The sequence below is a fragment of the Aristolochia californica genome, unplaced genomic scaffold, assembly GCF_029961685.1.
Source record: "Aristolochia californica isolate CCGP_79_NKW_82.1479 unplaced genomic scaffold, dmAriCali1.0.hap1 SCAF_4, whole genome shotgun sequence".
Lineage (NCBI taxonomy): Eukaryota > Viridiplantae > Streptophyta > Magnoliopsida > Piperales > Aristolochiaceae > Aristolochia > Aristolochia californica.
In genome coordinates this window covers 42276265-42293968 of record NW_027182103.1, presented here as the reverse complement: position 1 = coordinate 42293968, position 17704 = coordinate 42276265, and the positions used below count along the sequence as shown (strand labels likewise).

The 17704-nt window shown below is 36.4% G+C and overlaps 1 protein-coding gene across 3 annotated transcripts; it reads right to left on the bottom strand.

Annotated features, from left to right (window-relative positions):
* Nucleotides 1-9846: 9846 nt before the first annotated feature.
* LOC137963556 (probable magnesium transporter NIPA8) lies at nt 9847-15703 on the bottom strand. Of its 3 annotated transcripts, XM_068810679.1 has the most exons (15): nt 15430-15575; nt 14178-14259; nt 13965-14083; nt 13311-13398; nt 13114-13175; nt 12288-12373; nt 12093-12166; nt 11771-11873; nt 11489-11617; nt 11292-11391; nt 11062-11181; nt 10855-10945; nt 10592-10661; nt 10363-10462; nt 9847-10272 (listed from the first exon to the last, which is right to left on the bottom strand). In XM_068810679.1, the coding sequence occupies exons 3-15, from the start codon at nt 14055-14057 to the stop codon at nt 10048-10050; spliced, it is 1341 nt and encodes a 446-aa protein (XP_068666780.1). In that variant the 5' UTR covers nt 14058-14083; nt 14178-14259; nt 15430-15575; the 3' UTR covers nt 9847-10047. The 3 variants fall into 3 exon arrangements, with proteins under 3 accessions (XP_068666780.1, XP_068666781.1, XP_068666779.1); XM_068810680.1 differs by lacking the exon at nt 15430-15575 and adding an exon at nt 15622-15703 and having other exon boundaries at nt 13965-14259; XM_068810678.1 differs by having other exon boundaries at nt 13965-14259.
* Between the last annotated feature and the right edge of the window lie 2001 nt (nt 15704-17704).

The following is a 17704-nucleotide window of genomic DNA, read 5'->3' as shown; positions in this document are numbered from 1 at the left end:
TCTTTATGATTAAAAAACAGAACAGATGACTAGCAGTTTTTTTTTTCATCTTCCTTTAGTTTTTGTTGAAGTGAGTCATGGATACAATAATAAGAAAGACAAGAAGTCAAGTGCTGACATTAATCTTTAAGGTACCCCGACATGTTTCCTAACCTCTCATAGCTCATATATCGAACTCCATATATCCAATAACCAATATCTCCTACACGCGAAACTCTCGTTGGAGGGAGTCCCAGCTGCAAAATTTGCTTCAACTGCTATGGCTTCGTATTAGTTAGGCTGGGTAAGAGCCTAAGAAACACAAGAACTGAATTACTATTTGAAAACAATTACGACACTGGAGCACCTTCTGGTGAGATGGGTCCAAGTTCAATAATTTCCCATGACCTGAGAATATGTGAAAATAGAGAACGACAAATAATTTCTGCAGTCAATTTCCTGAATCTTTTCACCACGCCTCCAAATGCATATTAGCAACAAGAATCAAGAGAAAATGCAGAGTAGAACAATGAAAAACAACCTAAATATCTCTTAACCAAAAGGAAAGGATGGATAAAAGTTGTATCTGATTTGAGAAGCACCAGGAACGACATTTTCTCTTTCAGTTTTCAACAGAAAGTAAACCGGAAGAAACAGTAGTCATTGAGTGCTAGCCAATTCTAAACTTTTATCCAAAGAACCCTTGAAAGCTGTCTTCAGGTGTTCACAGTACCCAACCTACGATCAACCTTTAATAAGTAGAGCGCATATTAATTCTGATCGGTCTGGTGCTAGCTAACATTCTCAGCGAGGGTTGCCTTACATAATTCTGAGATAAACAAGGTTGCAAATGCTTGTCCTAACTGATCCATGCTCAATAAGACACAATTATCTGCTCTAAGAGATTGTTCTACTAAGCACAGATCTCTCTCTATATTTTATCTATTTGTTAGAAAATAAACGAGTCTTTTTCTTAAATGATCAGACTAGAGAGGCTGAGCATGCATGGCATAGTAACAATCTTACCACCTCACGATGTTTTCCTGGAGTTCGTTTCTCTTGTGCTCTACCACTTACAGAACCACATTTGAGAGACATTCGTAGTTGCCATCTTTGGCAGACGTGAGAGCAAAAGAGCAATAGCAGCTTCAATATTTCTCCTGCCTGCTTCACTGCAACTGCTGCCAAGTCCAATCTTGAGGCAAACGCTTTTCCTTTCTCAGGCTCTTCATAGAACTCATTGGTCCTGTGCGGTGCTTCATTCTTGTACTTTATTGCCCAGTAATTAGGACATATATCGTATAAAGGCATTACTTGGAAGAGCCAAAAACATTATACTACGATCATAGAGAAATTTAAGTTAATTCAGTACTTCCATAACTTTCCTAGAATACAGTAACCATACATAAACTGGAGAGAGTTGAATTTTTTTTTTAAGGAATTTAAACAAAATCACAGGTTTTCATGATTTCTTACCAATGAGCATGAAATCAGCTTCTTGTCCAACTATATTAGCAGCATTCTTCAGGTTGATGTTTCAGTCAAGGAATCACAAAATCATGCATTAACTGGGTTATTAATCCTTTATAAGAGGATTTGGCTCAATGAATTCAAGCAGGACTCAGATAATTTAACAGCATTCCTCGGGCCAATGCTTCAGATAAGGAATAACATAACCATGCATTAACTTGGTTATCAGTCCTTGGATGAGGATTTGGCTCAATAAATTCAAGCAGAGAGAGAGAGAGGTCATGACCACCTAAAACACATTGCATATATCATTTCTGGATAATATATGGTAGATTGCCTTCACAGTATGAAGTTTCTCTAAGATTGATGAGAAAGAAAGTTGAGATCATGACCACCTAAAAGCCATCAGATCATATCATTTCTGGATAATATACAGCAGATTGTCTGCACAGTACAAAGTATCTCTAAGATTGATATCCCTAACATGACAGAGCAAGTAAATGGAACGAGTGCAAATTATCTGACATGCTTTGCTCATTTCAAATTTTAAGGTTCTGCCATGCAGCATGGAGTGGCATGTCAAAGCTAAACTAAAAAATTTTAACTGTCACAGACGTAAATAAACCAACCAGAAAATTAAGGAACAAATGTTTAGAAATGGAGAGCGTTGATACCTCAGCTTCAATGCTCAAAGCTTTCAGAACTCTATATTTGAATGGAATTATGTAAACTTGATGGCCTAAAATCTTAGCACCCTGCATAAATAGAAGTCTAATATTTATGTATACTGAAGCAACATCTTCTGCTACTGAAATGATATTTCAGAAGTTCAAAGGTCTTTCAAGCAATGAGATTATATGAGTGAGTATGAGAGGATATAGAACTAAAACTATTCATCACTTTAATTACATACAATATCTTTCAAACATCCAAGGAATGTATGATGGAATGGCAGCAACATCCCGAATATTGAGAGGTCAAAGACACATTTGGATGGTGCATTCAAAGTTTCCTTATCCTTTACGGCATCTTTTTTTCTCTAGATTGATTTGTTCTTGGCTGTATTTTATGTTTTGTGTTCTATGTTATAGTAAGTTTTTATTACTTCATCAATAAAAGCTAATTGCCGCTTTCAAAAAGAAAAAAAAAAAGACACTTTTGGAACCTTCATAAGATATCAAATACAGAACATTAAAATCAATGCATGAAAATTCGTATGCATCAGAGGCTCAATAACTCCCAGTCTAATTGTGAAACCTCTTTTCTTTTTTAACCTCTACAGCATAACCAACTGCCAACTCAGAGATCACTTTTTCAACAGCAAATAGAAAAAAGGATGACATACACCACAAATGATTTGCTGTTTACACCATCCATTGTTTTTTCATGCAGTCTTGAAGGGTAGGTAGTATCAAAGTCCTTGATACTATCAATGAATTATCCTCTCACCTTCAAGGAAATTTTCGTTATTGAATTAACAAATGAATACATCCAAAAAGTTCCCAAAAAAAAGGAAAAAAAGAAACAAAGAGAGAAATGGTTCCACAGTGTGTAACTCTCAGAACAGAAAAACCTATTATGGGGAATAGTATGTTAAAGATGTCCAATCTTCTCCAGTTATTTCCATGCTGAGTTACAAGAAAACAATGATGACATAAAAAAATTATCTGAGACAACTTAAAGATTGAGGAACTTATTGAAGGCAAAACCTTTACTAATCATCCTTAAGTTGGCCCAAGTCACAAAGATATCAAAACTGAACAGCATAGAAAGTAACACAGAATTGACCAGGAAGGTGAAACAAAGCCCATGCCCTGAACTGGATTATATTTTACTGGCCATGTGCATCTGCCAGTTACCAAGCAGAGAGACTCTTTAAATTAAGTTCCATATTTAATTAACAGGTTTACAAGCACTTGGCCATCAAACTAAGAGGGAGGAGACAGATAGCAAGTATGATCATTTTTGGATGTCTGCCTGCCTCATCTTCCAATTCAGAAAAGATTGCGGGGGGAGAGAGAGAGAGAGAGAGAGAGAGAGCATTGAATATAAAGAAAAATTAAACCTACTTCAATTTATAAGAAGGGAACTTTTACCCTTACCTCTGCCATTGGAATCAAAACCATGGAAAAAACTTTCACTATTGATACCCAAGATACAACTCTAAAATTACTAGAGTTAGACGATTTAAGAAATTATCTTAACCATGATAAATATAATTATAAGAAAATTGGATGCATTCAAATTGCATTCAAACCAATCCATTTAGGTATGAATACCTATCTTCAAGTAATTCTAAGAGATGGAAAATTGGAAACCTTCCCTCATGGGTACTATTGAAACTAGTCTTAGCCGAGGCCCTATCTATTTCAATGTTCATCCTTAATAGGAATCTAATGGAAGCCTTACAGCTTAGACTTCTGACCCAAGGATATAACTTTTTACCTGGATCAGAAACTATAACTACAATTATGTGCATCTATTTCAAGGTAATGAATACTTTGGCTCCCAAAGTACAAAAACTTCCTGAGTCTGGTAAAACTGTTATCATTGAAACAGATTTATTGAGTGCAAATGTTGCCACTCCTAGAATGATAACTTGGGAGGAAATCAAACCAAGACCCTTAGTCAGTACTGATATTGACCAAATTATTGAGTCAATGGATGGAGATGTGGTTCTCAATTTCTGAACCAACTCCCAATCCTAATATTGAGTATCTTTACCATCCACGTCTCGATACTCTGATGTTAGTTCCACATCACGGAAGATGGAAGCAAACATACCATATCCTGTTACCCGAGATGATATTTCTGTGGAAGGAATCAGACTTTCACATAATCAGATTCCTCATGGAATTTATCATAGGAAGGAAGAAGAAAAAACCTCCCCAACTCCTAGTGAAATTGCTCATTTCACTATTTAAAATGATAGTTCAGAATTTATTATTGATAAAAAAGCTATAATTGCCGAATTTGCGCATCCAAGCAATGCCAAATTCAAAGCATTGGTATACCCATCCTGAACAAAAGAACCTTACCTCTCAATTTTATAATTATCTCCAACAGGAAAAAATCATTCTGTCTTTTGAAAATTGGTATCGAGTAATTCATTTAAAATTCAAAGAAAAATAAGCGATTAACACTCTCAACACAATTAAAGTCTGATGTCTTCAGTCCGACAAAGATGTGCAATCCACGCATCCTCCTCTTGAACCTCTTAAACTAAAATCATCTTGTTCTTCGGGTAAAGGCACTACTCTGGAAGCTATAGCCTATATGTAGCTTGAATTTCCTCCTAATTCATTTAGTCAAATTCAAAAACAAAACAATTTTACTAATTTAACTTTACAAACAATAGGTCATCAGTTCAATCGAAATGAAGAAGTTGTATAAGAGAAAATTGTTCCCAAACCATCTGTTAAGGAACCACCTTCAACAATTTCTCCTTCAAAGAATTAATGATATTACTCCTCCAATTAAACCACCTCCTGTGGTCAAAGGATTCAAAACAACTGAAAATAATGAATTCATGCAAGTATTGTTAGATAGATTGAAAAATCTAAGTCTCAATATGATTGAGGTTCAATCTACCTCAAGTTCTGAGTTTAAAGAGTCTATTAGTTTGTTCGACTCAGACACTGCTGACATCAATAATGTCACTCAACTTGAATAGTCATTCCAAAAAAGACATATTATCATAGGCCTACACCCTCTGATGTTCTTTATAAAGAAAAATTATATCTTGACTTAAAATCTTATGATGGCAAAAGTATCTATGAATGGAACATAGATGGTCTGTCTGAATATCAGATTTATGAAATATTACATAAAATGCTAATGTATAGTAGTATATGTAAACAACAACACCATTCTGATTCAACAATTGCACAAATGATTACTTTGGATTCTAAGGAATCTTGAAGGGGTGGTGGGACAATGTTCTCACACCAGACCAACATTCAGAAATTTTCTTGGCCAAAAAGTTTATTAGGGATGAGAAAGGACAATTAATCCCATCCAATGAAGAGGATATTGTGTACACCTTCATTCAAGCCATTTCTTGTCCATTTTGTTGGAACTCTTACCTCCAATACTGAAAAAGGACGAGGATTACTACAAAATCTTCTTTGCAAAAAACTCAATTAGTTTTGCTGGAATAAAAATCTTCTTTGCAAAAAACTCAATCAGTTTTTCTGGAATAAAGATGTCTTTATTACCAAAGTGATGTAACGATCAGATGCCAATAATGAATATTGGAAACCCACATTGATTGAAAAGGTGCAATTTTATAAGCCAGAAAGCAAAGCAACAAATAAATACATGAGAGAGGGGAATCTCTTACAATGAGAGGGGAAGGAGACCCCCACTTTAGCAAGAGAATCAGCAAAGCAACAAGCCAATCTAGGGATATAATTCCTGTAAAGTGCCATGTAAGGGTATTTTAGTCATTCTACATTGTCTGTGTATGTTTGTGAGACTGATATCATGTCTAGAATGTTGGAGTGAGTCTATGGTTCAGTTTTTATGTTGTTTGGAGGTGTGGTTAGGAAGTTATAGGGAGTTATGTTCAAGAGGGGTTAATTTTGTAATTATACTTCAAGTCATTTAAGTTAATAAGAGGAAAAGGGGTTTGTGGACACCCCCAACGAGAGTCTTCTCAACGCTCTCTTTTAGTCTCTCTTTCTTTTCTTCTTATCTCTTCCTTATTCTCCGGCTTTCTACTTTCTAACATTCTATTTACGAACAAAAAGACAAGATAATCCTAGATCTCATAAAAACAGTGTCCATGCCTCTAAGTGGAGCTTTCTTGCCTTCATACCAGCTAATCACACTCATCACCTTCAACATGGAGTCGACCTTGGAATTTGTCACAAAAAACTCTAAACCTTGCTGAAGAGCATAATTCAGCGAAAGAAGAGTCCAATATGCCAATAGGACTCAAGAAGGAGGCCAAAATCAAGCCCAAATAGTCTCTGTAAACACTACCAATACCTGAAGACCCAGGGTTTCCCAAAGTGAAGCCATCAAAATTAAGTTTGATAATTTGCGGTACAGGAGGCATCCGTTCAACAAATTTGGGGGAGCCTAGGCCCTGCTACTTTTCAACATAGCACAAGAAAACCCACTAAACAATTCCAGTGTCTTCAGCCAAAACACAATATGATAAATGGCCTTTTTTACTAAATGCCCCCAAGAAGAAGACACTTGCTGAAAGTGCCTAAAGTTTCTCTGCATACTTGAAGCATTACTTTCCCAAGCATAGGAAGGTGAATCCCAAAGCAAAAGGAGACTAGATCAGAGATGGATGGTAGTCAGGAAGCACAAAGGCATATCAAACAAAAAAAAAGTTTGTTCCAAACACCACACAAGTATCTGCGGTACAACGGTAAATGATCAATGGATTCCTCTTCAACTCTATATAGAAGACATAAAGTGCTGGCAATGAGGGAACCATGGCGAATTAGGTTATCACGAGTGAGGATCTTCCCATGCATGGCACTCCATAAAAAAACTTGAGATTTTTTAGGTCCTGATAGAGACCACATAGTAGCTGCTAAGCAGTGAGAAGAGGTATGAAAGGACCGTAAACAGTGGCACGAGGAGACTGAGAACGTGCTATCCGCATCAGGGCATCAGATGATTTTATCTGACCAAGAAGCTTTGATATAAATGTTCCAATTGGCAGAGAAGGTCACTGATGTCCAAAGCTTCAGTGGCATTCAATTCATGTCAGAAGTGTTGCCTCCAATCAACTTTCTCAAAGGATCCCTCCACAAGGCTTTCTGAGATTTTAGGACTCTGTTGGTGGAGCCAGAAACCGGCATGAAACCGAACATTTGATGTATCTCCAATGGGGGGAGAGGCGTCCAAGACTGCTGAATGAGCTCCTTCCCAATTACCAGAAACTGTTGTGGATACCAAGTTTCGTCTTTACAAAGGGGATCCAAGAGAGGTCACTAAAAGTATTCAGCTACCAACACCACTTCATGAGTAAAGCCTCGTTCAAGTCCCCATTGCAGATACCGATATCCCCAAATTTCTTAGTATTGAATTTATGGAAAAGAGAAAAACTGCACTTACTTCATGTAATTTGGGTACATGAGCCTCTATTTATAATAGAGGAAAGTAGTAGAGTTCAATTACAATTAAACAACCATTGTTCCAATTACACCCAAACTCTAACATTTTAAGTCCTAGCATAATTAAACAACTGAACATAAATAGAAGGCTAGCATAACTAAAACACTTTTGTGAGACCTCCTTCCATAATAATTCAGGCTCTATAAGACTTCTTATTGTGGGAGTCATGTAAGACTCTTCCATATCTGCTCTTCAACACTTAGGCTTACAAATTTCTCTCCAGCTTGTTAAATGATGTTTGAATCCATTAGAGACGCCCTTCTAGAGAAAAGACCTCAAAGTTTGTTTAATATTGTTAGCCACACTTATGGGGCAGCGAAGGAATGAGAGAAAATATGTTGGAATACCAGATAAACATTATCGGAGTAAGACCAACCTGCCTACTTTTGAGATTAATCTTCCATTCCATGAAGAGTGGCAAGATTGGAGTTTCTCTATGACTGTGGGATTCAAAGAACTTAGTCTAACCTGCCAGATAAGGAGGCAGACCCAATTACATACTGGGCAGCGAGGCGTAACAAGAACGTAATCGAGAGACAAGTGCATCCAGGTCATTTTGCTCCATATGAAAATCGAATAAAGTAGACTTCTGCCAAATGATCTTTTGGCCAAACATGAATTCAGAAATGTGTAACAATCCCTTAATGCGAATAGATCTTACAGTCAGGTAATATACATTTCCAAATAGAAAAAATAGTTTGAATGCAAACAGGATGTGAGGCTGAAAAAAAAATGATTTGAAGAGTAGAGCCTGAAAAAGGTTTGAAAAAAAAAAGCTGTACTGCCATCTTTTATCACTTCTAAGTTCCAAATATTTATTTTCAGAAGTCAAAGCTTATGCCTTTTCAGATGCAATTTCTACACAACAATAGTGTAAAGAAATTTCTGCATGATTTAAAAAGAAAAAGAAAACAACCTCCAGTGAAAGGATGCACAAACAATTTCTGGGACCAGCATGAACATATAGTCAAAGCTTATAAACACTCATTGCAACCTGTTGCATGATATTGATAGAATTCATGGGAAGAACAAAATAGGCTTCAATTTTGAAGCCCATGTAGTAGAAAATGTCAGTCCTTGTTCGGTTTATATTGTTCTCGTCATTTTGGCTTTAGAGATAAAATTTTCTATTTGAAATTGGGAATTAGACATGAATTATTCCATCTGCAACACAAGATAAGACTGGCATATCTACGACCCAGTAAAGTCAAGTATACTTCTTTTCTTCAGTTAAGTAATCCCTTAAATGAGGAAACTTATTGCTGAAGTGTCCCATACCCCTGCAAAATTACAACCTTTTTTTGTGGGGGAGTACCACAACTGTCATTTACCATATTACTGCAAAACCTTAAGACTGAGATAAGAGTATTCACCTTTAGTGTACATTCACATAAATACAGGTTTGAGCCAAGATCCATTAGTCCTCCAAATAAGGGCCTGCAGCAACTAAAAATATTTTCCGACAAACATCGAGTGCCAAAAGTAGCATTTAAAGATTTCTGCATCCAAGATATGCAAGGATGATATTTTGTTCCACATGAGAAAGCATGATCATATTTAAGGCAATTCCTTCAAACAAAAGCAAAAAGAATACTACTTTGGGAGAAATGGTGTCCCAAATGGAAGCAAAAAAGACCCTTCTTGGCGTCATTAGCCTTGTTTTTATGAGATTATGGAGATTGCCTCGTATCTTGTTTGTACTTGGAGTCAAGTTCATAGAGTGACCAATTGTTTGGTGGACTCTCTAACTACGGAAGGGGTTTCCCTCCAACCCCTCATTGTCTCCTCTTTGTAGTTCTCGCCTTCGGGCTTATTGAAATCACATTTTTCTTAAAAAAAATGAAGGCAATAATTAGTCCCACGATTGATAGGACCAGCCCTCATAATGCTGAAGGCTAAGATGACTTAGCCATTGTATGGTTATATATATGCATAATCTTTGAGATCTTCGTATTGACATTTCTATGGCTTGTTTTCATAAAAAAAAAAAAACAATTTCTATGGCTTGATTCTGCAAGCATTTTCTGGTGAAAATGTTCCCAAATATCCACCAACTGTTTATATATATTTCTAGTAGAACGTAGATGAGTCTTTTTCATAAAAAAAATGTTTTTTTAGGAAAATGTAAGCACTCTGTGAGAAAGTATTCCAGAATGAATAACATAAAATGACCATTGATGCATTAATTATATCCAGAATTGGGATACTCATTTTTCTGCAATTGAAATTATCTATAGATTTACTTTCATTTATTAATAATTATGACAAATATAACGCAAGAAAAATATTCTTCAAGCCCACTATCAATATGTGAGAAAATTGCATCTCAACACTAAGAGGATGCCATAAATGGTACAAATATACATGCTCTCTATACATTGTTGATACAAGGTTTCAAAAAACCAATCACAAAAAATTGATCTTTTCTTCAACAAGAATGAGAATCTACTGCTACCTCTACTCACAATCCTGAGAGAGCAAAAGCCTTGTGTCATGAAAATCTTGATTTCCCTCGTCCATTGAGATCTTACTCCAGTTGGTGTTCTTTAGTGGGAAAAGTTTCACTCGATCAAGAGCACTTCCTCTAAAACCTGTCATCCGTGAGGACAACATCGGCATTACAAGAACTGAAGATGCACTGATCGTATCCTCACCCAGTCCTAATGATAGTGCACAGGCCGTCTGCGACAAAAATATTTTTTGCAAGATTATATTTTAAAATCCTCATTGTTAAGAAGAACAACAAGAAAAACATTATTGAGCTCAAACAACCTTTGCTTTGCCTACAATTGCTGACACCCTTATTGCCATTACTTGCATGAATGATGTCAAGTCTTTAATTTCTGTCTCTTCATTTGAGAGTTTGACCGACCTGGGGTGAACAGCAGAGAACACAAATAAGCATTACTTAAAATATTGATATCATTTAAGAGTCAAGTTAAGAAACATATAAATTTGCATAGATTTGGGAATTCCATAGAATAGAGAGCATCCAAAATACCTGTTTACATCAGTTGCAATGCTTGTAGGTACAGAAGTAACTAAAGATGAGGAACCTTTAGCCTCGAGTCCTGAAAGATTTCAGTAAATTAAGCTCCTTCAAAACAGGTCCTCAAGGAGACAAATTTTCCGAAATTAGTTTACTTCTTTCTACTTATTCAACAATACTATAAATACTCTGCTTAATTCTTTATTCAAAGAAATTTGGAGAGAGAGAGAGAGACAATGTGAAATAATAACAACATGAAGCAGCAGTTCAAGAACCTTTTGAGTCATCAGGTGCTAGTAAGGAAATGCCAATGAAAACAAATGTCAACCCCAGTAAGAACATCACTGTTCGTAACATATCAAAGACCTGTCACAGAGTACTTAATCAGTTTTTGTAAACGGTATACTCATATACAGAGGAAAAGACTTTTCAAAAAGAAAGAGACACGGAATACAATGAAGAAGATAAAAGTCACAGAAGACCTGATATTCTTGGAAGTAAATAAATCCTGTACAAATTGAGAAAAATGTCCAGGCAATCTGAAACATGGGAACAATAAGAATTGCATCGAACAGTGCCAAGCCTTCATTCAACCTTGCCATCTGAGCACGGGAGGTAATAAATTACAATTAGATGGGTCAATTAACTGTTTCATAGAGCAAGAACATGTGGGAAATGGTGCAAACCATTTGAAAATAAAGTAAAGCATTACCCAAAATCCAGCTGTACTAAGAAATAACAAGAGCATGGAATAGGTGAACCAACTATGTAGGTGATAGTGGCGAGCCATGGTCAGTCTCAACAAATTAGACCTGGGAAGAAAAGGGCAATCAACGAATTCACTGAATGCCAACACCTTGCTTCAAAGAGGTTTCAGAAAGTATGAGCACTCCATATCAAACAACTTACAACGACTTAGCAAACAAAACTGAACATGAACCCACAGCTCCAGAAACAGTGGCATATGAAAGTGGCAACAACAAGTTCCAATATGGCCCAAGGTCAAGTCCAGAAGCAGAAAAAGCAAGCTCTCCTCTCCTGCATTTCAGATCTAACAGTCAAAAGAGTAACTGAAACGGAAAACTGGCATCAAGAATCAATTAGAAGAAAACACAAGCAAAATATTTCATAGAGAATGCAATCATTAGGTACACACTCTCGTGTAAATGACCTTTAACCTAAAACTCTTACCTGTAAATATAGTGACTGATTAAAACAACTGCCACCAGAATCAAGCAGTAAAAGACGAATACAAGGTTGCTGTACTTCTCAGCCAACTGTTCTGGTGTAAAAACTGTGGAAACATAATAGCACAAAATCTTAATTTTCTTTTAACATTTCTCTTGAAAATCTGAAGCATAAGTAAGTTATTCCCTGAGTTCACTGATTAGACAATTCAAATAATGGTAATGAGAAGTAAATCAGCAGCCAAGGGCAGCAAACCCAGTAACCAGGCAGATTTTCCCCTTACAAGGACATAACTATAACTGACAGGCAAGTTGAAGCCTTATACCAGGTGATTGATGGTTTCCAAAAGCAACAAGGAATATATTTCCGAAGACAATAAAGGATGTTGCTAGCAGCACCCTGTTTATACAGGTATAAAAAAAAGCCAAATAAGATTGATGTTAGATAGACTGCAAACCTAAAAAATAATACAACTGGCATTATGCCGGAACTAAAATAGTTTGAATCCAAAACATCATACTTGCCAGTCACTGTTTTATTCAAGACAAAGTATGTGAATGCGATATTTGAAACAAACTGTACGGATCCCAGGGCTGCAAGAAGTGACTGCAAGTAAAGCCCAGCTGAGTTATAAAACACATCAGAGACTTGATAAAGAAGAAAAAACAGTTCCAATGTTATAAACTGCTTTCTTTCATATTTTAGAGCTAAGATTCAACTTTTTTTTTTTAGACATTGAGTACACACAAACGGCAGCCCACGCCCTGATGAAATTTGAATCCAAGACTTCAGACTAGAAACCCCTCTCCCCACCCTGCACCCCATCCATATGGCCATTGAGCCAAAGCCCAATCCACTTCTTGGAATCAATATATATCCTGAAGATTGTATAATTCTGGTTTTTTAACAAGCTTAAAGCCACAATTCCATAAGTCAGAGACGTATAAATAACGGAAATAATAAAAGTGGACCGTGAAACCAAAACAATGCAAAACAAAATGCTTGATGCAGTATTACTGCAGAGGTTTAAACATGACTGGGTTCGATTTCAGTCAGTGTCTAGTCACAGCATTTAGTCCATCCTTCCTTTCGAAGAAGGCAAAAATATTTCACCAGATCAGGATTCTGCGTCCAAGATATTTCTTTAGCAAGCATGAACAGGCACGACACAGTCCAACTTTATGGACATCTTAAACCATACAAAACTACAGAAATATATTGTAGTTTTGATTACGGATACTTCTCTTTGACTATAAGAGATATGATCTTCATCAATAACCATCAACCCTTTGGCTGACATTATTGATTGCAACCTTAATGCCTTTGTCACTGTATTTGAAACTCACCTGAGCAGCATAACCAAATGAAACGAAATTAAGGCAGTTCCCCAAAGCAAAGAAGAGAATACCTGGACATCAAAAAGCTATTTAAACATAAATGCAAATTACCTTTATGATTTAATGTATAATTGCATTAACACTATTGGTGCAAAATAAAGAAGACAGTTTGAAACCAAAAATTTAAAAAGATAAAAAAACATTACCAACTCTCCAGGTCTGGAAATATATAATTGGTTTCAAGGCTAGCTTCCCATTGTTCCCATCATTATCAAGCATGGAAAACCTCTCTCTCTGCAATAAGAACAACTAAAAACCTTAGGGAAAACATAAGCACTGATTGTGGATAAATAGTCTAACAATGAATATATTTGTTATTTACAACATTTTCATCTTGGTCGCTCGGATGTACTTAGATTGATTACATCTTCAAAACAGAAGGAATTGACTTAAATCCTCTCATTATATTTGAACTGCACCATTAATTTAGTTTTTACTCTATGAAGTTTCATAGTTTGTCTTAATATTTTTCAATGCTGCTGGCAAAATAATATTCTAAGCTCCAACTTATACTAAAACAAAAGAAAAGCTTTCTCCTTGAGATGTTAAGACAAAATGTGTCAAGCAAAATAATATTGTAAGCTCTAACTTATATTAAATCCTTGAGCTGTAAAAATAATATCATGTGGCATAAACAAAATGTGTTGTTGATACACTGTTACAGAATTCCATGCTGTGATTTCAAAGGGCAAGATGTATTAGATAAAACGTTTTTGTGCAACTAAATGAAATAAAACTTTTATGAAAATAACAAGAAGAAATTTGAATTTTTCAAGCAGATGATCCAAGAATCATGTCACCTCATTGTGGCCCAACTTTAGAAGATTTGTTCCAAAGTTTATTGCAATACTCCCGCAAAGGTTGATAAATGCACCAACAATCCACTCCCCCATGGATTACAATGTCAAATAGCAGCTATCTAAAATTGCAAAGCGGACTAGTCCTTGTTAGGTTCTTGATCAACATGTGACAGTTAACCAATGGAATATTGATGAAAAAATATCATTTCCTACAGCCCATCACAATACTCTGGAGATCATTCTTTCATGTAGGTTCAATATCTGTAGGAGTTTACAGTGAAGAGTTTTCAAATGCCTGCACAAATTTCCCAAGTAAATACAATACTTATGGCATTAGAAATAATAAAAAACTATGATCTGGAAAAAAAATAAAAATGAAATACAAAAAGCAATACAAAAGAATTAGTGCATTGCCACTATAGCTAAATAAGAGGATCTCAATTCCCGTGGCACAAATAAAAATCCAATCTTCTTCAATCTATGACAATAGAAACAAAAAAAAAATGAGAAGAAAATAAAAATGAAAACTAATTGAACTTTCTCATTAGATCTTCAGATATGCATGAGATACACGGGATTCCTCACATTTAAGTAGAAAATCTAGAAACATTAGAGTTCAAATTTCAGTCCTTATCCCCAGATAAGAGGCATGCAGATTAATATTTTATCATATAACACTATCTTTGGAAGAAATAGTTCACTTTGTAGCGACCATACAAAAGCTGGTACAATCGATCCAGAGTTTCTGCATACTTCGAAATACCTAGTTCACCTAGTTCAACAAGTTAACAAATACGTGGGATTGCCTCACCAAAATTCTTTAAGAATCAGCATTATTAGTAGTATAAATGTCTGAGGCACTGGAGTAAATTTATTTAACAGTTTCAAACTTCTGCCCATTTCACATATTTCCTTAGCCATCAAAATTGAAAATTAATTAAGTTTTTGGGATTTAGAAACAAACTTCCTTGTGTTTTTTCATATATTCATTAAGTTTCTAAAACTTTTTGCTATGGGATCGAAGAATCGGAGTGATATATGGAGCAGAAACCGCCGAAAGAAGTGAAAATTGGAAATTCAGATACATAATGCACTTGCATCTTAACATCGAAATTCACTAATTTTAAATTTCAGCAGAGATCAAGGCTCCAAAATATTGAAGCGTCCACGAAGAAATCAATGGACGTCCAGAACAAGCTTTAATCAATAGAAATAAAAGAAACCACTACTGCACTGTACCTTTGATACAAGTACACTAGGATCACGAAGAGAAGAGCACATCAAACAAGAACACAAATTTCAGATCTCCATTCTAGCAGCGTTCTGTCCAAACTCACATGAAAAATCGAGAAAACCAACGAAAAAGACGGTCCACACTTCGGATCTAATCCAAACATGAAAACACGAAAATAGCACGAAATCTGCCGCTCCGGAATTGAACGAAAGATGGATCCGACGACCTTACCTAAAAGAACTGTACTGATAGAAGGAAAGGTAGCTACAACTCGAAGAAATGTAAGTTGGAAATAGTTGCACAGGATGAGAAAACTGTACTCCTATATCCCGATTTCCTTGTTTTTCCGACCAGAAGAGAAGAAAAGCTATGGCTTATGTTCGAGGAAGGTAAATTTGCAGAGAAGAGGCGTGATAGACCTACCGACCGGTTCTCCCGCCGTACTCAACCGTCAAACGAGCACTTCCTACTTATCATAAGACGCGCGTGAGAAGCTCCGTGAAATAATTTCCAGTCAGCTGCAGATTCCGGACCGTTCATCTGAAGAGAACAAGTCGAATGATTATTTGTTAAACCGCAGCCAAATCTGATTTTTGATTTTCCTGACGATTGACTAGAATATAGAATAGAAGTAAGAATTTTGTCTGACAATTGACCATTCTGCCCAAGGAAATTGGAGAAATAAGAATATTCGTCGTTGGGCTTCTCTCCTCTCAGAGATGAACCTACATTGACAGGTTTCACCTCTCGATTTACTTTTTACCGGAAAGAAGAAAATCCAATTTGGATTTTTTCCTGTCAGAAGCGTAGATAACCAATCAGCTGTAATAACTAATAAATGTCAGGTGCTCCGTTGAATGCTCCGGATATTGTATTATTGCTTCGCAGACAGTGGAACTCATAAAATCACAAGAGACTCGGGTGACTCGGGTGACTTACTTTTATCGGTGACAACGAGTCGGGCCTTAATAACAGAATGCGAATAAAAGAAAAAGAAAATAAATTGTTCGACCCCTGATGTCGTGGCGGGCATTGCAAAATCTGAATCCTGTGAAAGCTGTGTGAGAGGTGGACTTATTTGGCTGCTGGAGGAAAGCGCAGCATCGCTCACGTCTCGTCGTTTGCTTGGAGTGCGGAAAATTCTGCAACGTTTACGGCTCGATGCGTTTCTCGCCGAGTCATTGTCCCGCCAACTTTCCTAACGCTTTTGCTGGCTCCTGACTTCTCCATCCGGCAGAAACGTGAACTTATTATTTGTTCCGGCCGCCATAGAAGTAAACCCTGGTTATTTACATTGTATTCTTTAATTAAATCACAATGCAAGAGTTGTTTCTAATTTGGTAACCTGATCAGCCAGGACATTCATAGCATGGGTAACACACCCAACCTCCTCCCCTCCTCCTTTAGAGGAGCGCCTTGTCACGGAGTCGTAACTCCTTTGCTTAACCCGTGTTGCACTTGTGTACAAACTTCTTTTGCAAATACACAAAGTCAGCCTAAATCTCACTCTTACTTGTAAGGGTTACACTTACTCACCCTATGAAAGTAATGAGAGAACTTAAGGCAACTTAGAGACTTGCTTAAGAAATATTGTATTGTACTTCAATTTGTTTACAAATGAGAGACTCTCCCTTATTTGTAGTTTTGATAGGGAGCAATGAGTATTCTAGATTATATACAATTGTCATTAATCGAATGGTTTTGATCTTTCTAGATTATTCCACTACCATCTAGTTATGGACCTTTTTAGACTTTTATACACGATACTAGCGTGTGTGCCCAAGTACATATACCGGACCCAATTTGGTGTATGTACGGTACCTTCTAGAGGGTTTTTAGAGATCCCTCATTCTAAAACATGGGTTGGGCCAACCATAAAGGGCTTGGACAAAAACCTCCTCTATGTATCCTCAAATGGATCACGGGGCCAATGAGTATGCAGTGGGCTTAGGCCCCGTGACAACCTGCTCTTCCTATCATTAACGACATGGAGAATAGGGGCTCTTCTCGCATAAATATGACAACCAAATACAAAGGTAGCAAACCCCTCTCCTTTTCCTTGTGATTGTTTTCTCTATTTTTTAGTGCAAAATACAAAATACAAAAAGTGGTAAAGAGATGATAAAATTCTCCTCACTTTTTCGTGATAGTGGGGAAGATAATTCCTCTTTTGGGCCTGTTAGTGCCCTTGGGTCAAGTGGAAATGAATTAAATTACATTGTCACTTGACCCAAATGCGTTAGTGCATTTGAATCAGTGGCTAAACGGGTTCATCCACTTGAACTCGTCTAATAATAAAGTGGGTGAATCAGGATTCCCACCGAAATCCTATTTCATCCACTTGAACTCGTGTATCGGCTCACGAAAGTGGATCTGGCTCTCCGATCTCCCTCTTGCTTTCACTCATTATCAATCATTTTTTTTATAATTATTTTATTTTTTATAATTCATTAAACTAATGACTTTTAGATTTGTGGAAATATATTATTAATTTATACTACGTAAA